The 26690-nt window shown below is 40.8% G+C and overlaps 1 protein-coding gene across 1 annotated transcript; it reads left to right on the forward strand.

Moving 5' to 3' along the window:
* Positions 1 to 1034: 1034 nt before the first annotated feature.
* On the forward strand, positions 1035 to 25648 carry kcng2 (potassium voltage-gated channel, subfamily G, member 2). The gene is made up of 3 exons (XM_084080589.1): positions 1035 to 1182; positions 6320 to 7231; positions 24438 to 25648. The coding sequence occupies exons 2-3, from the start codon at positions 6446 to 6448 to the stop codon at positions 25263 to 25265; spliced, it is 1614 nt and encodes a 537-aa protein (XP_083936715.1). The 5' UTR covers positions 1035 to 1182; positions 6320 to 6445; the 3' UTR covers positions 25266 to 25648.
* The last annotated feature ends 1042 nt before the right edge of the window (positions 25649 to 26690 follow it).

Here is a 26690-nt window from a genome sequence, read left to right on the forward strand (position 1 = left end):
GCATCTCCCTGCCTCATTCAGTAGGTTAATGAAGGCACGTGTCAACACACTTATTGGTGAGTGTTATAACTGTTGTTTTTTTAACGTGACGTCCAACCTGTGAGGGGTGATTTAACATCTTTACACGCTGTCTGACACACACGTGCAGACACACGTACACACACGCGCGCGCGTACGCGCGCGCACACGCACACACACACACACACACACACACACACACACACACACACACACACACACACACACACACACACACACACACACACACACACACACACACACACTTTCCTGTGCTTTGTTTTGGCAAACTGCTAATAAAGTATTCAATCAACCAATCAATCAATGAATCACTTGTTGTTAGTCATTTATTATGTTTTATTACTATGTTTAACTTAGGCTACTTGTTTATTATTTTAGGTGAGAACCTTGTATATAAGCCCTGGGTTATGGGTTTCCTTTCTCACCTGCACTTATATTTGTCTTTTAATAATGTTACCTTTGGTACGGTTTTTATTGTGCAAACAAATAAATAAAATAAAATAAAATAGAATAAAACATTTTTTATAGGTTATTGATGTCTGACTCTGCCATGATCTGTGTGCAAGACAAGTTCATATCTGTGCAAGTCTGTCTGAACACAGCGATCCATCCACGCACTTTGAGTGATGTTCAGAAGGCAGCGAATGAATGCTTTCCCTCTGAACCGTGGCTGATGTTGAGCCAGTCAGTGGTTTTCAGAGCAGAGAGGAGAGGGAGGCGCGCAGCGTAAAGACGCGCAGGACAGCCGGACTGACAGCTCATTATTATTAATGACAGACACCCTTCACTCATGTTGGATCTTTACTAAAGTAGGCTACACTTCTCACACTTGCTCCTCCGACTGCTCTGACATCAGTCCGACTAGGAATTCGTTGTGGAATAATAATCGTCCCTTGGGCGTTACGTTGACTAATATGGACCATGATCGCCTCGACCCTCGTTGAGCTCCGTGTTTCAAGCGCAACTTTGTAACTCCGCGGGTTTCTCCAGTAGAATGAATGCAATACTTATCGCAACGGAACACCTGGCGTTATTATTTGCTTTATACAGACAGTCACGGGGCATCGATGGAAACTTAGGGCTTGAATATTGAGGAGAGCTAAAAATGCGAACAGACAGATGGGCACAAGCCAATCACAGCAGGTAAGCGCATTTGACAACCTGTTTCAAAATAATGTTGTTTTTTTTGTAGGCTATGCGTAAAATCCTGTTAACGCATAGCTTACGATGCAATATTGCTACTGATGTGTACAGTAGGTTGCCAAAATGACTTATACTTTATTTCTTCCCAACTATGGGCTATAGGTTTGTGTTATCTTTTTAGACATCATATTGTGTAGCCTATGTTGAACTCACCTCATTGCTGATAGTGTGGAGATCTTTTTTCAATATTGCCAAATTTACACATTTATTTCTACACATATAGCACTATTAGGGATCCTTGGTTTTATGGTGCCTGACTAACTACTGACCCTTCATCAAGTTTAATTACAACATTTAGAATGTACAGCCCTATTCTAAAGTGTGGTAACCAAGGCAACTCCCTACAGACAAGCTCCTCTTTCTTTACAATTCCCCATGGATTATTTGCAGGCAATCCAGTCAATATTGGAGTTAATGAGTTACAGTAGCCTACACACAGGCCAATGAGCACCTTCATTCAAATGGAAATTATATAAAGAGGCTGGGCGATGTGGAAAAAATCAAATATCACATTTATTACATTTTTTAACAAATAACTATTTTAATGATATTGTGACGAAAATATCAAATTGTGAAGATAATATCAATAGTTTGTAGATCAGCTATTTTGTAACATGTTTAAAGGGCTTAAGTGAGTAAAACCAGACAAAACAGCAAATATGGCACATCACAATATTAACACATCTAAAATACCAGACAATATCTATAGTCCCATAATTATCAAGATATCAGTATAATATTGATATATTACCCAGCCCTCTAGGGTTAGCCCTAAAAGGCAATAGGTGAGAAGCTACTTCCATGGATTGGTCATATATGCCACAACCTTTCTTGTTATGGGTCATTAACTTGTTGGTGTTTGTGTAGTGACACTGTCACACTGCTGTTTCTTTTGTGATGCAAACCAGACATTGAGGTAGCCTACCCTGGACCCTTACGTTTACCATGTAACAAATACATTTATAAAAATGTTATAAAAAACATAAAATATATATAAAATGATGCCATAGTAGAAAGAAAGAAATAGGACAGGAAAGAGGTGGAAAATAGATGGATGGAACGAAAGACAGTGTAGAATGGTCCAAGACAGTGTGGAAATGTATGTGCATTTTGTGCATAAGGCTTTTCCCTCAGTGGTGGAAGAAGTACTCCAATTATTTACTTTAAGTAAAGGTAGCAAGACCACAGTGTAGAAATACACTGTGTAGTGTATTAGACGGCTCTTCTTCAGACCGTCTGATGAAGAGCCGGTAAGCTCAAAACGCCACGTCCAATGATGGTGTAATAAATGTTTAAGCTTTGGAGCATGACCCAGTGTGCGGACTGACCTCAGCCCAGCACCTGGTTTTTGGTGAGTGAATGTGCGTGCCTTATTGTTTGTTTTTGTATTAATTATTTCCAAACTAGTCACTAAAGCTGGTAAATAATTGTAGTGGAGTAAAAAGTGAAATATATGCCTCTGATATGTGGTGGTGTATAAATATCAAAAATGTTAAATAAGTAAAGTTAAAGTACCTCAAAATTGTAACTAAGCACTTTTAAATGTACTTTCCACCACTGCCAGCTGTGTGTCAACTGCTATAACATCCTATGACTATGTTAATGTATTCATTCGTAGCTCTGAGAGTGCACAAATGAAACCCGAATGGACCCTGTTTTCATTTGAATGCTCTCAGAGTTAAAATAACACTCAGGATTTAACAGTGCACTGTCCCAGTGCATTATGAAATATGTCATCTCTCAGCTGTGCTGAGAGATGACATATTAAGTAAGCATTAAAGCTTAAGTAAGTATTAAAGTGGAAAATAGGCTAAAAGAGGCTATAGCAGAGAGAGAAGACATGACACTCGACACACAGGTCATGATCCACATTTAAGTATAGTGTCGCGATTGTGTATGTGTGCTCACAGCAAAATCCAGATTTCCTGTAACCCTTAGAGGGTTAAAAAGGACCTGTGAAACACGCACACACACACACACACACACACACACACACACACACACACACACACACACACACACACACACACACACACACACACACACACACACACACACACACACACACACACACACACACACACACACACACACACACACACACACACACACACACACACACACTCTCTCTCTCTCTCTCTTGGCAGTTCATCTATTCCAATTACTGTCTTCTATTTCCTGTGGCACCGATAAGACAAGACCAGACCAGACCTCTGGCCAGAGTGACTGGTGCCAATTGCATAAGAAGCTTAATAAATCCAATTTTACCTTTCAATTATGCATTCTTTGAAATAAGTCACTAAACAAACACTCTCACAAGTACAGTACAAGGGCATTTGTGAGAGACTTCTGGGATCGATCCAGTGGCAAACGAGAGCGAGAGAGCGAGAGAGCGAGAGAGAGAGAGAGAGAGAGAACTGTCAAGCCTTGTCCAATTTGCATAACCTGTCTTAAACGTATGCTAAATTATACATTTTGACTTGCCAAAGTGGGACAGAATGTTTATCAGTTTTTGCACTTCATTATGTCAAAAATATATATTTCACCATTTCCAAAAATATATTCAAATGCCTTGCAAGGCATCTGCAGATAATTATAAACATTATATAGCCCAATATCAGTTAAATGATGAATGAACCAGTATTGTAAATGCCATTTTCAGGACCACATAAAAGAAGATTTCTCTTCTTCTGTTTAGCCCTGTGAGTCCATCCCTGGGTACAGTGTCATGCCCAATAAACTGCTGCCTGCTGTCCCAATCACTGGCCTCCCCTGGAGGCTTTGGTGTGTTTCAGAATGACTAGCCGCTACGTACCACAAACCCTATTATTACTATGGATGGAGGGAGGCCACGTTTACATGTTGTGAGGAGTGCCCATAAGCCATTGGTTTTCAAAGTGGGGCAGGCATGGCAGGGGGGGCAATTGTAAAGGAGAGAAGAACAAAAAAAGAATCCACAAGCTCACAGCGCATCATGGTGTGATGTGTTGTGAGCTTGTAGAACGTTTGCCCCAGAATAGGGTTGCAAGGGTTCAACCTCACGCCGCAAAGTGACATGTTGTGAGCTTGAAGATCAGCTATTTTTGGTGTTTAAAATTTTCGTAATTTTGGCTGGGCACCCCCGGAACTCCCTCAAGGACCCCTGGGGGTCCCCAGGCACCACTTTGGGAACCTCTGCCATAAGCATCCTCACAGCAGTCGCAGTGTTCCAAATCCAATACGCCTCCCCTGGGGGAGCCTGTTGTTTCAGTATGTTTCACGGATCAGAATTTCCCTCTGAAAGTGTGCAGACTGGGGGAGGTTGCGAGTGCCCATGTTGAATAAAACACGGACATGTCACAGCAGATCAGGAGAATGTGGCTTCAGAGAGAAAGTCTAATTTGATTTGGAGCTCTTGAAGATGTGAAGATCTTGTTTGCCGTGGCATTGTCATACGAAGAGATATGAGGAGTGGCTCACTAAGCCTGTTCACAAAGGTCAGGGGAGCGGATGGGTTTTATTATAGTATTTAACCAGACAACACCTGTTGTGCCAGGCAGAACTGACTGATGTAAATGCATTCAGTTGTTCAACCCACCTCTCTCTCTCTCTGTCTGTCACCTATTCCCACCATCTCAATGACCATTTCTTTCTTTCTCACTCACAACCCCTCTGCTCTCACTCTTCTCTCTCTCCCATGCACGCTCGCACACATGCACACACACACACACACACACACATGCACACACGCACACGCATGCACACACACACGCACACCATTTATTTTTTCCCCCTCCATCTCACAGCCGCTCTTATACTCTTACATCCTTTTTTCCTCTTCCACTCCATCCGTACTTGGTGAAAATAGAAGATCTACAAGTTCACAACACATCGTGACATGTTGTGAGTTTGTAGATTTGCTATGTTTGATGCGTAGCGCCGTCGTACGAACTGATGATGCAGCTGAAAGGATTTAGCTGCTGGCAGCAACGCAGGGAGGGACAGACCGAGAACACACGAGTCACACCGAATCAATACTTCAAACATTTTTCAAAACAGCTGGTCCAACGTCAATACAATGAATTTAAACAAATCAATAATGTAAAATATATGCCAACAGCATTTTATGTTATTACAATCCGACAACATCTTCACAATATTGTTAGAATGTAATTTTGGGTCTCTCATCTTTGTAAAATGTTCAATATTGTAAGCGGCAATGCAATTTTTATTGCCAAAGTTGTTTTTGTTTTTCTAGAAAGGCTTCAAGTAAATCAAGGAGGATTTCTGCTAAGTTTGTTGTGTACCAACTTTGAAACTCCTTGGTGCTTTGAGTAGGTCTGCACTCTCTTATTAATTGCCATGAGTTTACTTCAAATGACTAAACTTTGCAAAACAATACTTTAAATGGCTTAATTCCAGGGTCTGGTGATGCGTTAAGTAGAAAACAACATAATTAATTCTCCCACATGAGGCTCAGGCTGCAAGCTGACATCAATTTGCCTCACCCTGAGTTTCAGTCACAATTAAACCTCAGAGAAGGTATTTTGACACTATTATGACTGTTGCCCGGAAAAAATGCAAACTGCTAAAAATGAGTCAAGCCAGGTGGATGTGTTCATCCATTCATGTCTGAGTTGATAGTTTAACCTTGGCATGTTTTGAAATTCAGTCTGTGAGGTATTTTAATGATCTCGCATGCAGCTAATCATACATATATTCTATTCCCAATCTCAAGTTGTACTATAGTGACCAGTTGAGGCAAAATCTGACCATACGCGTCTGACAATTTGGGACTCCCCTATTGGGTCATTATTTAACGCTCCCGGTTGTCCCGCCCACTCCCGCCCACTGGGGAATGCAGAAGTGTCGTTCTCACTTCTAAATCGTAATAGGTTGACATGTCCATTTTAAAACAAGGCAGGCACACTGTCAGAAGAACATGCGACGGCATCCTGTCAAGTCAATATCTGACACAGGGGAGTCCGGTTGTGTCAAATGGGTGCAGCATGGTCAAATAATGTCCCAACTCACCTGTCACCCATTTGATGCAACAGGTGTGAGAATGCGCTGAATCATCCTCTTCCCTCTCCTGTAGAGACCTGCTGTGCTGCTGAATGGGTGTCACGGTCCGGGCCGCCTTGCGTACACCCCGTGAAGCCACCTCCCCTTGCAGCGCGCAGGACGGGGGTCTGGCCGACCCCCCACCCACAAAAAGGCAGGGATGTACCAGGAGGTGGCCTTCCTGGCCGGCAGCACCGAGCACCAGTTCACCACCTTCCACTTCAACCCCGTGGGGAACACCCAGGAGGAGAGCGCCAAGAAGGGTGTGTTCTACAAGCGTGCCCAGCTCCTGCTCCACCACCACCAGCAGCAGCAGCAGGAGGAGGGAGATGAGCTGGGGGGCGTGCCGGATGAGGCGGCCATCATCAATGTGGGGGGCATCAAGTACCGCATCCCCTGGTCCACGCTGGACGAGTTCCCAATGACCCGGCTGGGAAAGCTGCGCAGCTGCAGCAACGAGCAGGAGATCATGGACGTGTGCGACGACTACGACGGCAGCCGCAACGAGTACTTCTTCGACCGCAGCCCATTGGCCTTCCGCACCATCGTCACGTTCCTGGCGGCGGGGAAGCTGCGGCTGCTGCGGGAGATGTGCGCGCTCTCCTTCCAAGAGGAGCTGCTCTACTGGGGGGTGGAGGAGAACAAACTGGAGTGGTGCTGTCTCAGGAAGCTTCGATTCAGGCAGGAGGAGTACAAGGAGCAGCAGAGGCTGGAGGAGGAGGAGGCCGACGCCACCTCGCCACAGTCCTGCGAGGAGCTGGAGCAGGGGACTGCGGAGGAGACCCGCACGGCGACCTGCATGCGGCACCTTAGGGATATGGTGGAGAACCCTCACTCGGGTGTCCCCGGGAAGATCTTCGCCTGTCTGTCGGTGTTGTTCGTGGCCATCACTGCGGTGACGATATGTGTCAGCACCATGCCGGACATCAGAGAGGAGGAGGAGAGGGTGAGTTTATCGCTGTCTTTACTTTCTGTTCACGGCTCTTGGGTTCTAGCACTCGTGGATGATACAGTGTTTCCCAAAAATAGGATTTGATGGACGTTTTTATTGACAAAAATGCATATGTATTTGTACATAGTGTATCGATCAAAAGATGAGAGCTTATTTCCATTGTGGTCCTTCATTGTCATGGGTAATAATGTATTTTGTATTTTCTTTTACATTTCCTACAAAATGTTTTATTTCGTTTTTTTTGGGCTATTTTCACCTATGTTTTGGGGGGCTTAAGTTGTTATTTCTTAATATATTTGTGTACGTTCAGGTCCCATGGAGACAACAAATTTCTCTTTTGGGTTTCGAGCTGAAAAAGTTTGGGAACCCCTCCAATAGATGATTTTATGGTCGGTAGAATGATAGTGGTGGACGCGTTTCAGGCGAACAGTCATCATCCGCGTTCATCATCGGCCATCAGATCAGTGTTTGCGAATGATGGCTGAAATGCTGAGCAGTGTTTGGTATCAGCCATCATCAGCAGCCATCATTTGCTGGTGATGGCTGATGGTCAACGCTGATGGCTGGGTTGAAACACGTCCGTTTGTATCATTCAAGTCATTTGTAAATTTCTACAGCTCCATGCTTTTGACCTATCAGTGAATGCTGGTATCTCCTTCCAATAACAGCCTCATAACCACTTTAAACTCGGCATGTCAATAGGTGAAAATGTAAGAACTTTTAAAAAAGGGACATTTTCAAGAAACTTTGTCAAACATGTTTTTCTAAAATGCTCAAAAATGTTGAAAACTGTTCACAAATATTAAAAAAACAAATAGTGAAAATACCAGATCAACAAGCCCACAAGCATGAATTTCATTCATGGACTTGATGTAACATTACATTACTGAAAATATTAACATAATGCATCATGTATTAGAAGGACGACTGATCCATCAGGGATGTGTTTAATGAGTCTAACTTGGTTAACGTGGAGTTTGAAGTTGAATGGGCATATTTAGGAGGATCATATTTAGATCAAATGAATATCATATATCTAAATATTGTGGTGCACACAAAAACCAGAGTAGAAGTTAAAAGGAAAATACCCCTTTATGGTTATGTCTGTGCACACGTTTAGAATAGCTTGGAAAGTTGTGCTCACAGAAGGGTTATGACCGTAGTGCAGCTAACAGACCATTCCATAGCCAAAATGACACTATAGTATCTCTCTAATAACAGAACTACCATAGAGGGAAAGAAAGACAACTGCAGAATTCACATAAATTCATATTCACATGGAACATCGTTCGACATACATTACTTATGTTGCTTTACATCTGAAAGAAGCCAGATTATGCAGATGTGACATCTCCCTTGGAAAGTCTGGTTGGATCTGATAATACATCATGGTGACAGAGACAGAGGAGATGGCTCTGGGACAACTATACGCTCCCACGGCTTTCACATGAATATCGCATTATGCACTATCTCGGCTGTGCTGCTGATGCACCGTGACTTCTACAGCAACATATGTACTGTAACATCCATGCTCTCCTAGATGTACTGTACTTAAAATGTACAATATGGTGAATGTACTGTATTTGCAGTATCTTTTGCATGTATTCTAATTTACAGTACATGTACTAATTTACAGTACATGAGTACATGCTCTTCAACTCCAATTTAGCTAAATCCCACAGATGAAAACATTTCCAATGCCATTAGTTAGTGTGGTTGCCCTTACAGGGCAACCACACTACACACAAGATTGTAACATCTTGAATGTAATTACGAAATACTTTGAGTGTTCATACAATATGAACTTTATAAATGATGTAACTAAGTTAAAACAACATGAAGGAAGGATAGGCACAAATAAGCTTTGAGCTTCAGCCTATGCCTTTTTGACCAATCAACATTAACCAGTGGATTATAATGTGGTACGTTTGGTGTAATTGTTGATGTGGATCAAAATAAACTAAACTAAGGGCAACCAGACTATAGTACTCTTCCTACTTTATTATTCTTTCTAGATAAACTTTTTTCTTATTCGCTATTCCTCCCACAGTTTATTTTTCCCAATTTCGTGCCATATGTCAAAATGACCGGCTGCACCGGGAATAGACTGCTTGTACTTTGATAAGAGATTGGTTACATAGTCTAATTGATATTGATTTATTAGTGCATTACATTTCCCCATCCACTTTAATGGGAAAATGAAAAAACTCAAATTCAAGTATTCTTTTCTCAGAAAAAACTTGGAGGGGAGGTTCATAGTTTATTGCCAAATTATTATTACAAGAATTACACCAGTCGGCCACATGGTGGCGCTATAACAGCCCACTTTACCTTTTGGCTTATAACTTTTGAACCGTAGGTCGTAGAATGAAAAACATTTTGAATTTTCTTCAACATACACTTTTAGCTCCTCCTCCCACATATTTTATCCAAATCACACAAAAATCGTTACACATGATCTCGTAACCGTTTGATGCAAAAAACAGATTTTTGAGGGGATCAATCCTCCCAAAATGAAACGCGAGTGATCTAAGGAGTGACGTGACTATATAATTGGCCCGCTACATTTGTGGGAGGGGCCTGTTTCTTCAGTGGGAGGGGCCTATTTCCTCAAATCAAAACGGCACGTGTCACGAACGTGGGATCCGATCGGCGTCACGCGGCCTCCGACGGTATTCCTCGAGTCCCGGTGGCCGCGACCCGCAACCGGCATCGGCGCAACCACACTTTGCAATTTCCCAGAATTGCGACGCGTTTAGTTTTACTTGACCCGCATCCAAAAATGAATCTAAAATAAGCTCGTTATTGTTACATAACATGATGATTATGAAAATTGAAGCCATAACCTGTTCTTTTGAAGCAGAATCTTGTTCATCCAAACCTAAAGCATTTGAGCTGACCAGTTGACCCAAGTGGCCACTCTAATATGGAAATTATGAAATGGAGACAGTCAAATTACAGTATATCCTAGCATTGTACGTTCATAATGTGCCGGAGTTTGTGTTTCAGAATAGCAAGGCTCTGAAAATGTTTCCAATGACATTGATAACAAAAAAAATAAACAAACAAACAAAAGCTCGAACAAAATATCTATAATACCAGAGTACCAGTAAAAATCTTTGGCTTTAATGCTATCTTAGATTAGATGTAGGCCTATTTGACAGTGCAGAAACATAGTTGACTTGGTGCATGTAACATTAACGAGCATCAGCTGGACACAGACACACACACACACACACACACACACACACACACACACACACACACACACACACACTTTCCCTCTGCAGTGCTCTAAAATGAAAGTGACTGGAGTCCGTTTCATTTATCTCCAAAAGCCCTTGAATATGATGGAATACATGATTAATGATTACTGTGATTATGGTAAGCTCACATTTCATATCACACACCATAACTTAAAAAAATATATACATATATATATAGCGATACAGTCTGCCGTCACAATGATATATCGTCACGTTTTAATATTGCGATATATCGTGGGACGATATATTGTGACACTATATATATATACACACACACACACACACACACACACACACACACACACACACACACACACACACACACACACACACACACACACACACACACACACACACACACACACACACACTGAATACAATATAACTGTGTGTGCGTGCGTGCGTTGTGTGTTAAGAACACGGTGAGATATTTACAGCTATTGTATTAAAGTGAATAATTATTCAGCCCATAATTATTCAGAATTTCACAAAGTTATGGGTGAAGAGAAGTTAATAAGGGAACATACTGTATATTATGATAACTGATAACTAGAGGGAGGATCTTGGAAATTTCCCAGTACCACTGATTAATTATTTTATTCATTTAATTAAAATACAGGACATTTCCTGGCAAGAATAAGTTGTATTCTCAATGTGCAAGCCCCTGATATAAAGTACAGTACCAGAAAAGAAGACCCAAGTGTTTAATTCGATATGACACGTATTATTCTGCATTTCTATTATAAATCTTTGTGAGAAAATAGGATATTGATTAAAGTGTTTTTTCGCCGCAGACCCCCATTTGAAAAGATGTGTCAGTGACCCCCATAAGAGAAGATTTATCAAGATTTGTCAACATTTTCCAAAGATTGCAGCAAAGATTGAGCTTGTATATTGGTTATTTATGAATAGCAAAAAAAAGGGCTAAGTGTTTAAACTGTTCCTCATTTTGCTGGGGACCCCCTGGAACCCCATCAAGGAGCTTTTGGGCTCCCCGAAACCAGTGGTTTGAAGGACATGACTAATACTGACATTTACAGCGTACAGTTGAGAATTGAGCAGAGATTATTTCATTCAGAATTCCAGGAGATCTGTAAACATGGTGCCGTATTATATTGCGTTTTTGGAATTCTATGACAAGTACAGATTTGGTGACTCCAGCATCTACTAAAGCTTTTGTCAACACAATTATTTCTGTGCCTTTTCCCAAGTCCCTCTCCCAAACTTTAATTCAGTGTCATTAGCGTATAAAAGTAGATAGAATTTGGATAGTAATATTGTGAGAGTCATATTTTAATTATAACCAGTTCTCCCCAATCTAGTCTATAATGGATAGCACATTAACACTGTCTTGCATTGATACCCTTAGAATTCATTTGACAGGGAATTAACTCAATTCTGTTGGAGGCTCCTCCTGATCCCACTAACTACAGCAGTAGCTGACAAGTGGAGTAAAAACCCTAAAGGTTCTCTTGCTTTCCTTTGGTGTCGAGCCAGTTCACCTCTTGAATCAATAAAGCCAGCAATGATTGAAGACAGGCTAGTACGTAGAGTAGCTTCTCCCACTGTCAAAGAGACAGGATCTGCATGAGTGGAGCAGGGGGGTGAACTGCTGAGTTCACCAACTTCAAAGATTAAATCAATCAGGAAGACAAAGCAGATGAAAGCGAGGAGAACACCTGCTCACTGAGTCTTGTCTTCTCCTGTCATGATACGTAAATTGTCTCCTCTCCTGTTGCATGCTGTCTGTGAGGCGCTGATTGAGCTCTCAGTCAAATGTCTGCACAAAGGAAGTTGCAGATAAGCTGTAGTAGGTATTCCAAGGATATTTTCCTATTGTGTTGGCGCACCATAGAGGAAACAAATACGCCTACTGCTCTGTTTTTTTTTGTAAATAAAGTGTCATGTTCAGCTAGGTGTTGGTGCAGCGGGAGGAATCAAACAGAATATTGTGATACAGGACTATTGTATCGATTCAATACGATACGCCCATCCCAACATATTGAGCACAGCCCTAGTTTCCAGCTACGACTGGAGTGTGTTGGAAATCACAAGCTTTATTCTAGACTACTGGTTTCTCTGGAATAGACAGTGTAACATTACCTCGGAGAGGTGTTTGGACTATCTCAGAATATCTATGTAGTTTAAGTAATAATGTAATGCATTCCTAATTAATCCCACAGGGGAAATTCTGTTTCAGCTACTCAAGTGGTTATATTGAGTGCTGGGGGGTGTTAAGTGTCTTGCTCATGGACATCTCGAAACATAGCCAGGGACCTTCTGTTTCCCAGGCAGCCTCTCTACCCATTCAGCTATGGCCGCCCAATGTTTTTAGATGGATACTAGGTTTGATGTTTACCTGGTATCTGGTTATTTTGAAGCACACTACTCATGTGCCTATTTACTAGGGACCATGCATTTAATCTGATCTTACAGTTGTAAGTCACTCTAAATGCCTAAATTGTGATGTTCCATGCTAAGGCTTCATGTCCTGCATTTTCCTCATTTGCACTAATGTTGATGAGCACAACAATTAAGTACTGTTGCTAAACACTTGAATGGATTTCAGTTCAACTTGCATTTCCAGTGCTAATTATACTGGGTCTTTCGGTTCAGTCACCCACACATCCTTCTCTTATGTGGCAACAACATCCATTAGCAGGAAGGTTTAATAGCCAACATTAACAAACATCCTTTCAGCATGGCTCCATTTAAACTAATGAAATTAAGTTTTCAACAGATACCCATTTCTACACTTTAATACTGTGTGCTATTACAGTTACTGTTCTGGAGACATTATTGAATGAATATAACCAATTGAGTGTTCTCGTCAGGGAAGGCAGCCAAGACATCCTCCCACATACAACTTGCTATAATAATGTCAACATACAGTACAAAACTCCACAATTATGAGACAGGCAGCACCCTCATAAACTAAGGCAAACCACACTTTTGGATTTTTGCTCAAACTTGGACTAAGAACATGTCAGCGAAATGTAATATGAAATATAGCTGCAAGCAGCGATACAGGGGCCAAGGAATAAAAGGCAAAATAGAATAATAGCACAATGCCCATGCAATTAACAAATGAGCATTCTGAACAGCTGAGCAGAGGGCTGAAGGATTTGATATTGTTATGTATCTCTGTATTGTGTTGCTTATAATACAGATTTCAAACTCGTGTCATGACAAAAGTTTGCAATTTATTTTACTTCATCTTTCTAGACACAATGGATTGTAAGTATTCTAATCAGGCTCATACATTTTGTCACCATAGCGACATTATGTGGTTAGTCGGCTTCATATTCCGACAGTGGATGTCGGGGTGCCCTTCTGCCACTGTAAGAAGTTAACTTTAAGCCTAAAATATAAAATAAGCCTTGTAGCGCCGGCACTTTGTTTTCAAAGATCAATATTGGAGGTCATGGTGCCGTTTATAATAATAATAATAATAAAGACCGTAAATTATTCCAACAGGGGAACTGTATACTTTTCAGCTTGACCTATGAGGTGGTCATATTTAACAATCAGGGGAGCAATTAGGGGTTAAAAATCGCACCCCACGGCCAGGGACAGGCCTCAAACCCTTGACCTCCAGAATCACAGGCTGCCACAGAGCTAATTTTCATAAAACTGCAATATTCATTGGCCTCTGGATGCTGGGTTTGTAGATATTGGTCCAAAGTTCATGTGTAGAAAGTTTTGCGCACATTGCTCAAAAATCCCAGGAGTAGATCGATTTGAACTGTTTTACATATAATTCAAAATGGTGGGATATCTAAAGGTCAAAGGTCAAAAGTTAGAGTGAACGAAAGTTGTTAGTCATGATGAGACACATGTGTATTGAAGTTTCATGGCGATAGCTCAAACAGTGCATGAGTTATACATGTTTAAAGTTAGCATTTTTCAATTGAGTGCTATAGCACCCTTTGGCCAATAGTTGTGAGTTTCGTGTTTTAGGCGTTTGGCATAGCCCTCTACCATATTGCCGAGTTTCGTAAAAAAACGACTGCACGGGTAAGCCAGAACTGCAAAAAGTGGCGGAAGAATATAAGGTAGAGACGCAATAAGGGTCCAAAGGCCCTACCTTGGTCCCTTAATAAGAATGTAAAAAAAAGAAAGGGAAGAGAATTCTTAAGTTACCAGTTTGTGATGTCATATGTGCATGAGAAACTGAGACATTGTTCCCAACAAATGAATACTGCCACTAGAGAGTAACTAAGGAAGTAGTCTTATTGACAGAGGATCAGATACATTTGGGGACTTCTAAACACAAGGTAGTTACTAGAACAGCGGCGAAAATGACAACAAACATTCCCTGACTGCTTTGAAAACAAATAATGTCACCTCACCAATATGAAGAATCGCCCTAAAGACTTTCGATTGGTTCTGCAATGCAGTTATTTTTTAAAAACTCTCCAATTGTGTCCACACAGTTTTGGCAACAAAATGTAAGATTGTCCTGAGCAAAGAGACTAACTTCAGTGACTTGTAAGAGTACCAAGGAAGAACTTTCTTGAGGCAAGATTTCCAATAGCAGCTTCTTCTAATCTTAGTTCATCAGGCAGTATAAAAAGCTATTATTGAGCTATGAAATAGCTATATATATTATGGAGCTGTCAGATATATATAGGCCAGAGTCCATTGAGTTCCTGTCACAAAGGCATGGAAGTGAAAAGGGCAACAACTAGAATAGATTTGCGATGCCATCTTTGTTACTGTGATACCAAATATGGTTAAGGCATGTCTTGAGTTGAATAAACTTTATTTCCACATGAATATTAAGCTCATGAAGACAAAAATTCAGAAAACGTTTGAATTGATGTGAAAACATACATCTTACAAAACAAAAAACAGTGTAAAAACAGCTAAAACTTGAAAGAATGCTTTCAGTAAAGTTTATATCTCTGCCAACACTGTGCAACTATCAAGATATTTCAACCTGAGATTGATTATAACTTTACCCAGTGGTGGATAGTAAATAAGTACTTTTACTCAAGTACTGTACTTAAGTACAATTTTAAGGTACTTTTACTTTAGCCTCGCGTAGCCAGACTATATCACTGCGTGGATATGAGTCTGGTGCTTCCATGAGGACGTTTTTTTTCCCAAGGGGCGGTATCAAAACAATGGCCCTCGACGCAATTGGTTAGACCTACAACCAACTACCAATTACAGTCTCCCATATTCGAATACTGGGCCCTGATTGGTTACCCACGTCTTCTGGAACAGGAAATGGATTCTCTATGGAGCGGTGCCAGACCCAAATCGCAGAGTGCAATTTTTTTTTGCACTCGCAGATTTGTCTGGTCCCAGGCTACTTTTACTTTACTTTAGTATTTCCATTTTCCATATTTTATACTAATCCACTAAATCTCAGAGGCAAATATTGCACTTTTTACTCCATAATTATTTGTCAGCTACTAGTCACTTTGTAGATTTAAATTATTATTACAAAACATACATCATCCAAATATACTTTGTCTACTCAAAAATAGCAATAGCGATTTTGAAAGATTTGAGTACTTTGACTTTGGTACTTTAAGTATATCTTCATGTCAATACTTTTGTACTTTTACTCAAGTAACATTTTGAAAACAAGACTGTAGTGTTGCTACTTTAGCTTAAGTAAACTTCTTTCACCACTGACTTTAACTTACCCTTGATTGTAGCATGGTTCTTTTTGAACGAAGGGTTAATTATCTCTTCGGGGCAACTTATCATCATCACCAAGTTTCATGAAAGTCCAGCCATCCCTTCTCAAGTTATTTAGCTAAAATGATAAACGGACAAACAGACGAATGGAATGGGGGCAAAAACATATCCACATAACAACCATAACCAGGTAAAGAGTCACACAATCTGTGTAGTTCCCTACATAACAAATAAGTAATGTTGCAAAGTGTAATGCAATGTCATTTAACATAAACAATCTAATATAAACATCTAATCTAAGCCAATTAAATCTCCCTTAATAGCCATTTATCACGTCTGCATTGCTGCTTCAGGGATCAGATGTGTATCAACTAAAAAACGTTTCACTAAAAGCTCCAGGACATAAACAAAGGCAATTTCTATCTAATGTCCACACACACACACACACACACACACACACACACACACACACACACACACACACACACACACACACACACACACACACACACACACACACACACACACAATATTTAGATACAAAAAGAGAAAGCAACATTCATACAAGCCATCCTGACACACACACACTCAACTACATTAATACTAGCAATTATGGGCTTGTGTACATTTAGATAATAAAAAGAGCAAGCAGCATGCCTCCATCTGTGGTCGTCAGCCCTCAATACACACATGCACGTGCATACACACAATATTGAATTTCAGATTCATGCTTTTATTTATGTAATTCCCTCTTCAACACTCGGGAGTACTGGGGGATTAAAGATGTTAACATACATTTCTGCATTTTCACCCTTAGGGAAGTCGTTATTTGGAACGTCTTACTCTCTCCTCGTAAAGATCTTTGACATACCAAACTGTGGCCTCCTGCCATCCATCTCCCCACGAGGGCCAGGGCAGAGCTGTAGATCTGAACACTGTGTGAAGCTCTGCTCCCCCCTTAGAGCCCTCTACAATCCATCCTAATCCACATTCATAAATCCCAGCCCTTCCAAAGGGCCATACATCAGTAATGATGAATGTGCAGCTAGAGCTCAGAGTGTAAGGAACGACGGAAGAGAAACGAGCAGCGGTGAAGTTAGGCAGAACTTTCTGTGAGTCACTTAGAGTTGAATGTGGACAAAACAAAAGAACTGGTCATTAACACAACTCAAACTGGACTCAACCCACTCCTCATTCATGGTAAAACAGTTGAACAGGTTGACAGCTTCACATATCTTGGACTCACACTGGACAATAAACTTAGATTTGATCAACACATTACATCTATCCATAAACGTTTTCAGCAAAGGCTTTATGTGATCCGCAAGTTAAGATCACTATCTGTTGCCCCTCATCTTCTGCTATTACTGTACAAAAGCATCATTCAACCCGTTTTACTGTATTGTTCCGCATGTTTTTTTCACCATACTGTCCATGCCTAACAGGAACAAACTTTAGAGTATCACCCGGATTGCCTCCAAAATCATCGGACTTCCCATACCCACACTTGCTGATATGAACAATAAGGCCATCACACGCTTAGCACTTTCAATAACAAATGACACTGATCATCCCCTGTATCGCTACTTTGACCTCATGCCATCTGGTCGGAGATACAGAACCTTAAAGTGGAAAAAGGTTCGTTTTAGCAGGAGTTTTGTCCCCTCAGCCATCGCGGCATTAAACCAACTGCCCCGTCCATAGGAGGGTTTTCCGTGTACAGTGGGGACCTCATGTCTTTGTCTTGTGATATGTTGTTTTTGTTGTCATGTTGTTATGTTGTTTTGTTGTGAACAGACCTTGTGAACTGTGAAGACAATGTTCCCCTTGGGGACAATAAACATTATTATTATTATTGTCGCGTTTGACACCGGAAGAGCATCATTCATGTCTCTTGGGTTCCTCTGACTTTTGCATGTAGCCGTTTATGATTGCGGAGATGTTCAATCACTCACCTTGTTAACTGCAGATTTGTGCTCGAATCCTTTCCCTTTTATTCTGGCGTTTCGACCGCGGTCAAGGCCTCCCCCCTGTGGTGATGGCAGAAGCTCAGTTTAATATCCAAGCCAAGGTTCAAGTTGTTTCTAAAGGCATGTGATTAACTTGAAGGCCATAGTGGTGATTGGCAAACTGCCCCAAGCCGTTGCCAATCCTGTTCTGTAATTACCCCACCCCTGTGGAGTGGTGAGGACGTCCTACTGAGCAGAACATGAAGATGCTCATTGCGTTCGTATGATTCAACATTCACAACATCTCACATATCCCACATATTCATGTGTGAGACGAGAAGTGAGACACTGTAGAGAGAATTAATTGGAGTGAGAAAATGAAAGGGGAACTCTACCAAGAGTTAACGTGAATCATATCATTATGTTGTGAGGAGAATACGCAAAAATTATGTTGTGATGAGAAACTGTTAAACACTTCCCAGTGCGTTCATGGTCGGTAGCTTGTGCTGGAAAGAACACCACTAGCCTATAAAACCCAGAGAAACATGTCATTTTCCATAGGCTGGTGGTGATTTAGCATACAACTCTCAGCACCAGAGAACACACTGGGAGGTATTATGTGAGATCTTAAACGCGCTTGAAGATCTTATATTTTTGCCAAATGTTCGCCCCAGAATAAGGACGGCGCCTAGAGTGTAGACTTGGATTTATGTGGTGGTTAATGTTTGTGGGCTACCAGCGAGAAATTAAAGTTTTCAGTCCCAGCATGCAATAGTGTTGTGCTGCCCCCTCCAACAACGAGCCAAACCTAATAAATAGATATTGACGAAACTGCCAGGCTTGGATTGTGAGTGTGTATGAGTTATAACTATTTTATCAGTAGACCTATATTGAAAAATCTATAAATTCAACAAACATAATTAATATTAATGATTTAAATCAATGAAGATCCTTTCAAGCTGCCAAAGCAAAAGGTCACAGATAAAAAATAAATAAGAATAAAGAATTTCAGTTTAGAAATTCAACCGAGACTCCATAGTTATGAGTGGTGATGGACCTTTATAGTGTCACTCACTCACTCTCTCACACACACACACACACACACACACACACACACACACACACACACACACACACACACACACACACACACACACACACACACACACACACACACACACACACACACACACACACACACACACACACACACACACACACACACACACACACACACCTTTGATCCTCAGGAAGCCCTCATGTACAGTAAGATGAGAGGTTTCAGACATGAAAGTCCTGGTTTGGCTTCAATCTCTTCCCTCCAGCGGGTGTCTCTCTGCCATCTTCTTCTGGCTGGATCCATACATATGGTAATGGTGCATTGGGCGATCTGAAACTACCATATACAGTATGTTTTGTTTGAAATAAACATCATATGTTGTATATTATGGAAGGCGATCAGAGTTAACCACATTAAAGGTAGGGTAAGTGATATGTTTTGGTTAAAACAAAACGTTTTTGGTTAAAAGGTTAAAGCACTATATTCTGATAGTAATCATTGCTATAGTGTTTGTTCAGTAACAGGGGTCTCCCTTTCTCTCCAGCTCTTTAATTAACAGAAAATACATTTTCAGGTAGGTGACAAAATCTCAGCCAATCAGGAGAAAGTACCCATTTATCAGCTTCATTTTTATAGTGTTCCAGTTCCAATTTTGTCTGCTCATTTCTTAGTGTCATCACTTCCGATTTCTCTTGTTTAATCTCTATCCTGATTGGATAAAATTGGAAATTAAACTGAAACAGAACATGCATTTTCTGTTTAATGAAGAGGTGGAGAGACAAGGAGACTCCTGTTACTGAACGAACACTCTATAGAAATGAGTACTATCAGAATATAGAGCTATTTAACAGTTACTTTAACCAAAGAAAATCACTTCCCTACCTTTAAGTTAACCCTGGAATCCAAATTCTGGGCAAATTTGCCCCCAAATGTATTACTTTTTTTTATGGCCGAGGCTTCTCAGAGGCAAGCCGTCTATTTGTCAACCAGCAAGTGTCCTACCCGGCACCTAGGGTTGCCAAACGTCACTTCAAATACGGAATCGTCCCTTATTTGTAAACTAAAAGACTTATTGAACTGGTAAGGGACACACTTCATGTTCATGTTGAAAGACATATCTTACAAGTTCAAACAGCTCATATGCTATACTATAATACAGGTTGTAACCACTTGAACTAGACTTAGTAGCGGGGAGTTATCTCTGTACTTTATCATGTTTATCATGTACTTTTTTTTTCTTCTGATAGAGCTCTCGTTGCAATGTGACACGTTGCCGTTGTGATGTTCCCCCCAGAATATGAATGCTGGGGTTCAAATGGTTAATATAATATACAAAAACAGTACATATATACAGTACAGTGAGATTTTACATTTTTCTGGGCATCCCATATTTTTCTTAGAAATAAGGGATGCCCGGTCGGGCGTCCCTTTAATTTGAATTTCAGGTAGTTTGCAACCCTACCAACACCAGGGTTTTCTCAATGGAAGAGTTGGGAGTCCACCTCCAACCACTGCAGATGTACTATTTATATATTTTCATTAACATACTGTGCCATACAGATTGGTTAAAATCTTGATTGTGGACTTAGATCAAAATGAACAGAATCCTCTTGTTGTGTTCCAGTACACACTCACTTTGATCTCACTGGAAACTATTTCTAACCACTGAAAGAAAAAGGAAATGTTCCCCACTCATATCTGAACAAATGTTGAAATGATTGCGTTTTCTGTTTTTTTTTTCCTGAGTTTGGACTGGCAATCAGCAGCATGCAGCGCCACATTCTCTGGCCCTCATACTGTGATGTATTTCCAGAAATGTTTTTTTGTTTTTCCCTACCAAGATGACGGAGACATTTGCAATTATTTCACTGGCAATACCACAATATAAAAATACTCTGTTACAAGTAAAAGGCCTGTGTTCAAAATGTTACTTGAGTAAAAGTACAAAAGCATTGGCGTCAAAATATACTTAAAGTGCCAAAAGTAGAAGTACTAAAATGTTGTTGTGTGTTGTGAGCTTGTAGATCGGCTATTTTTAAATGGACGAAATGTATATAGGGCTGAAGTGGGTAATGTATCTTTTGTAATAATAATCAAAATCTATAAAGTAACTAAGGTTTTCAAATATTGTAGTGGAGTAAAAGTACAATATTTGTAGAAGTAAAAGTACTGAAAATTGGAAATACTCCAGTAAAGTAAAAATACCTCAAAATTGTACTTAAGTACAGTACTTGAGTAAATGTACTGTACTTAGTTACTTTACACCACTGCCGGGGACCACCAGGGGTACACTCTCAGAGTTAAATTAACACTGGGAAGTTCACAGTGTAGCTTGCGGTCCCGAAGATAAAACGTTGTATCAAGCGGGGATCTGTGGCCTAATGCATATCAAACTGGGGGTCCTTGAAAGTAAAACTGCACTAATGCACCGAGTCTCTTGATCTAAAAACACACAGGATACCCATCTGCACATCCGTTGTCTGTGAACGTCCACTTTGGTGCTGTAATGACATTCTTGTTTTGCCAAGAGGGATAGTTGTTCTGTGGAAGCTGGGAAACGCCTCGAAACTCGAAATATGGAAGGTAGAGCAACTGTCACATCCACTCTCATCCTCCATGTAGAGCCTAGAGGTGAACATAATGAGAGTGGTAAATAAACTGAGTAAACCCTTAACAGAAAGAGTGGGAGCACTTAAGGCAAGCCAAGTTTATGGACTGTAGCACATTTAAATTACAAGGCAATTCCAAATTCTTCCCTCGAATCATTAAGACATTAACTAAGACATCTACAAGCTGGTAGATCTGATATTTTTGCCAAAAATGTTCACCTATTATGACATACCCAAAATATGGACACTAGGGTTCATGTGGTTTAGACACTATAAAAAAACTAAAACAAAGATAAGAGCATAACATTACAGTGCAGAAAAAAGTTAAAAAAAAAAGAAGTAAAAGAGAGCAGCAAACAGAGAGCTCTTCAGCTATTATGTAAAAGAACTGAGAGTTGTAGCAGACCTGCAGTTTTCTGGGAGTTTGTTCCAGATTTGTGGTGCATAACAACTCTATGCTGCTTCTGAATATTTATTTCTGATTCTGGGGAAAGAAAGCAGACCTGTCCTATGCATCCTGAGACCTGAGTCTGGATGGTTCATGATGATGTGGCACAAGATGAGAAATGTATTTAGGCCCTAAACCCCTTAACGCATTGACTGCCTTAGATTAAGACATAGTTTTTTATCCCCACGCCAGCGTTTATTACCTTAAATTGACGATCTGTGGAGAGCCGTGGAAGCCACGTTGTGTACACGGAAGTAAACAAAGAGTGTCCGGGGGGTGGGGGAGGGTCTCCTCTGTCCACTGGAGAAGAAAACATTTTACAGCGATCGGCCATTTTGTTGCCTAGACAAATGTGAGTGGCTGGCCCTCAGTGGCTTTACTGGTTCAGGCGTTAACTGCCAACTGAACTTGGAACAATACAACCAAAAGCACATTATATAAAAATCTCAATATTCAAAATACGGTAATAGCATTCATTTGATAGTCCAATTTGGATAAAAAATACCCTAAAAAAAACACTGCTTAATTGTGTGGTTTTGGTGTGAAATCACAGTCAAAGACACAGCCAGGCCAGAACTCACATTTGTTTTTAGAGGGCTTGTACTGCTGTTTTGATGTGGAGACCCAGGTTCCTGAAGTGAATTTAAATTGTATTTCCACTCCTGGCTCCTGTCAAAGGAACCTTTCTGCTGCTACTGCTGTGACTAAATCATACTAGAAAAATAAAATAAAAATGTCTTCCTGCAGAGAGCCTGCAGTCTCCAAGGATATGCTATTTTTCATCACAATGAAGGATAACTTTGCAACTTTCTTGAAAAGTGCCTTTTCAACAAAGAAGGAATATAGCTATCTAATTTTTGACGTTCATCTCCCGGAATATTTCTTTATTTTGCCTATTTAAATATCTTTATTAGAAGATGGTTGATAATTGATTTAGCAGGTGCTATGGCCTGGGGGGAATAGGATTGATCACAATCTAACTCTCACTTTATTAGGACTACAGGAGCTATGACAAGATCTCCTTGGCTGAACTACTAATATAGTAGAGGGATGAGTTAAGACATCAATAAGAAGAGGGAAAAAAGGGGGGGGGGGGGGCGTTAAGAAACAAAAGAAAATGGACAAAGTTTGAAATACTGCAATCGATTATACATTTAGACAAAATATTGGAAATAGAAGTCGATGTTAACTCCAAATTAGGTGATTATCTTTCCATTTCCTAATTTTCTGATTGTGTGATTGTACAGAAAAACAGACTGCACATTTTGAACACCTATGAATTCATATACAGGTCAAATTAATTCATATTACTTCCTTTCTAATTCATCCTTCAACCAGTGTTGTGAGCTTTTAGATCATGTTCACCCCCAGAATAGGGACAGTAGAGTTCAGTTGTTTTTTAAAAGTACGTTGACTGGAATGCTCTTGGGGGTGCAAACCCTGCCTTAACAGCACCTCTTGTTCTACGTATCTCTGGCCCTGAGATATGATTTACTGATTATATAATTTTGAAATTTTCAATCCAAATGTTAAATGATCTCTTCATGGCAGTCTACTGATCAATCCCACCAAGTTTCATGAAAGTTCACCCATCTGTTATTGAGTTATTTTGTTCACATACAGACTGACAGGAATGATTACATTATGTAATGTAAAAAATACCCTGCCACGCATTCAAGTGGGCAGAGTAAATATTTATGACACTCATTGAAGCAGTCCATAAAAATGGAACACCAAAAGTGAAAATATTTCAACTTGCCAGCAAGTACATTAAAAAACTCATAATGATAATATAATGTTACAGGCCTCTGCCTGCTTGCTGTAAGGAAATTAATTCCTTTCAATTACAGTTAATCCTTTTAATTAAGTTAATTTAATTTAAATGTATACAGCCCTATGGTCTTTTGATTAGTCTCTACTGATTTATTCTTCAAGATATCATCACAGAAACACAAACTAAAGTATCAGCTTTCTGGTCTGATCAAAGGAACAGACTGTCACTTCCCACACTGAAACTGTTGATCAAACAAGATAATGTATTCTTAATTTCTGTGCGCTGTGCCTTTCTTATCATCCTTAATTAAATAAAAGGCATAATCAACAGTCCTTTCCTCTTCATATCAGCGTGCCACACACCTAAATGTACTGTTGCTGTTGAATAATAGCAGAGTCTGTCTTTAATCTGTCTATGTTTTTTTCCTTTATTTCTTCAGGGAGAGTGTTCCCAGAAGTGCTACAACATCTTCGTGTTGGAGACGGTGTGTGTGGCCTGGTTCTCCCTGGAGTTCCTGCTGCGCTTCATCCAGGCGCAGAGCAAGACCAAGTTCCTGCGCACGCCACTCAATCTCATCGACGTGGTGGCCATTTTGCCCTACTACATCACCCTTATCGTGGACTCTCTTTCTGCGGGAGACAAGCCCAAGAGCTCGGGGAACAACTACCTGGAGAAAGTGGGCCTGGTCCTGCGCGTGCTGCGGGCCCTGCGTATATTTTACGTGATGCGTCTGGCACGCCACTCCCTGGGCCTGCAGACGCTGGGGCTGACCGTGAGGCGCTGCACGCGCGAGTTTGGCCTGCTGCTGCTCTTTCTGTGTGTGGCCATGGCCCTCTTCTCCCCGCTGGTGTTCCTGGCAGAGAGCGAGCTGGGCGCCAAGCAGGAATTCACCAGCATCCCCGGCAGCTACTGGTGGGCGGTCATCTCTATGACCACAGTGGGGTACGGAGACATGGTGCCAAGGAGCATCCCCGGCCAGGTGGTGGCTCTGACCAGCATCCTGAGCGGCATCCTGCTCATGGCGTTCCCCGTCACATCGATCTTTCACACCTTCTCTCGCTCCTATCAGGAGCTGAAAGAGGAGCAGAATCGGGTCCTGAGGCACAAGCTGGACTCCCAGGACAGCACCAAGTCCCAGAACAGCGAGGATTCACAGGACAGTTACCATGCCGGCACACAGGCTGCCATCTCCGCCGCACAGCGGAGGAAATCAATGGCCATGGCCTCTCAGCGGGCCGCCGAGATCAGCAACTCTGCACAAACTTAGCCCCTCTGTGTGATTGTCTGTGTTCAAGTGCCAGCCCTCGGAGGCATGCCCTGCACAACACTTCAAAGTTGACAAGCTAGAGGATTTTTGAACAGAGATGAGAATGTCCTCTCTGGAGTTCTGGCCTGGGTTTCTTGTTTTGACCGCCCGTGGGGCTCTTGTGCACCAGAGTGTGTCTGACTTTCATAAGTTTTATAGAAGCGCTGCAGTTGTCTTTTTACAAATGTGGCCACATTCAGTAAGATGGGTGAAATACAGGTTTGAGATCAAAGAGCTGAGGTAAAAAAAATACCTGTCAATTAAAATTATTTAAATATCTGACCATGACACCACTCTTATTGGCTATGATTCAGATTTGAGATAAGTCTGTGCAGTGGGAATTGAAGTTTTACCAAGACTGCACGCATTTATTCATATCTCACAGTACTAAAGATCCTCAGGTAGATGCATGTTAGAGGAGGGTGTTGAGCTCCTTGCTGACATGATGGACCTGTCCCGCAGTTTAAAGATTTGTCTTTAATGTACAATATCATAAAATGTATGTTATTTTGAAACATGTACTGTACATAAGATGCGTCCACCATTCGTCACAATGTTATGTTAGAATCTTACCCTTATAAACCAGGGAATAAATGCTAGAGGCCTGTAATTTGGGCCTAAATATTGTCGCTGTCAGGCATAAACCTTTTATGCTTTTTTATGTTTTTTCAAACTATTTTATACTTTGTCGTATGACAGTCCTGCAAAAGTACAGAAAATAGCTTATTTACAAGTTCACAACATTTTCATCTATAATGACATGCCCAGAATAGGGATGCCAGCGTGAAAGTTGTTAAGTATGTACTAGACGGGTATTATAAATATTTATTTAACTAATGAAAAGTATTAATAAGAGCTTGTGACTAAATAATAACTACATCCACTGGAACACAGGTATGGGCGGTCATAGCTGAATGGGTAGAGGATGTGATGAGCCCCGAACGCTCATCACACCCATCTGAGCAGCCATCAGCTGGTTGAAGCTGACTAACAAAGGTCTCCCCTTTGTGTCCCAAGGTTCTTTTTTTTCCATTTTGTAAAAATTAACAGTACAAGGTTTACACCCGACAGCGACATGTTCCATGTGCCTCTATCTGAATAACAGCAGCTTTTTATGGATGTGTGTCTTGTTTTATGTAGGCCTACTTGTCTGCCAACTCTGAATCACAGCCATTGGAACAAATAACCCTTTAAAAGGAGCATGGAAGCATGGAAACACAAGCGAGCACTCATCACTCTTTTAGAGATACTATTTTTAGGATTTAAGAAATCCCTAAAAAAATAAAATAAAACAGTATCGTTTTGAATGATATATTGTAAAAGAAAAAGACAATATTTGATATGATTAAAGTTCATATTTGAGAACTTTTAACTTATACGCAAAAG

The sequence above is a fragment of the Gymnoscopelus microlampas genome, assembly GCF_963454915.1.
Source record: "Gymnoscopelus microlampas genome assembly, chromosome: 15".
In the NCBI taxonomy this organism is placed as follows: Eukaryota; Metazoa; Chordata; class Actinopteri; order Myctophiformes; family Myctophidae; genus Gymnoscopelus; species Gymnoscopelus microlampas.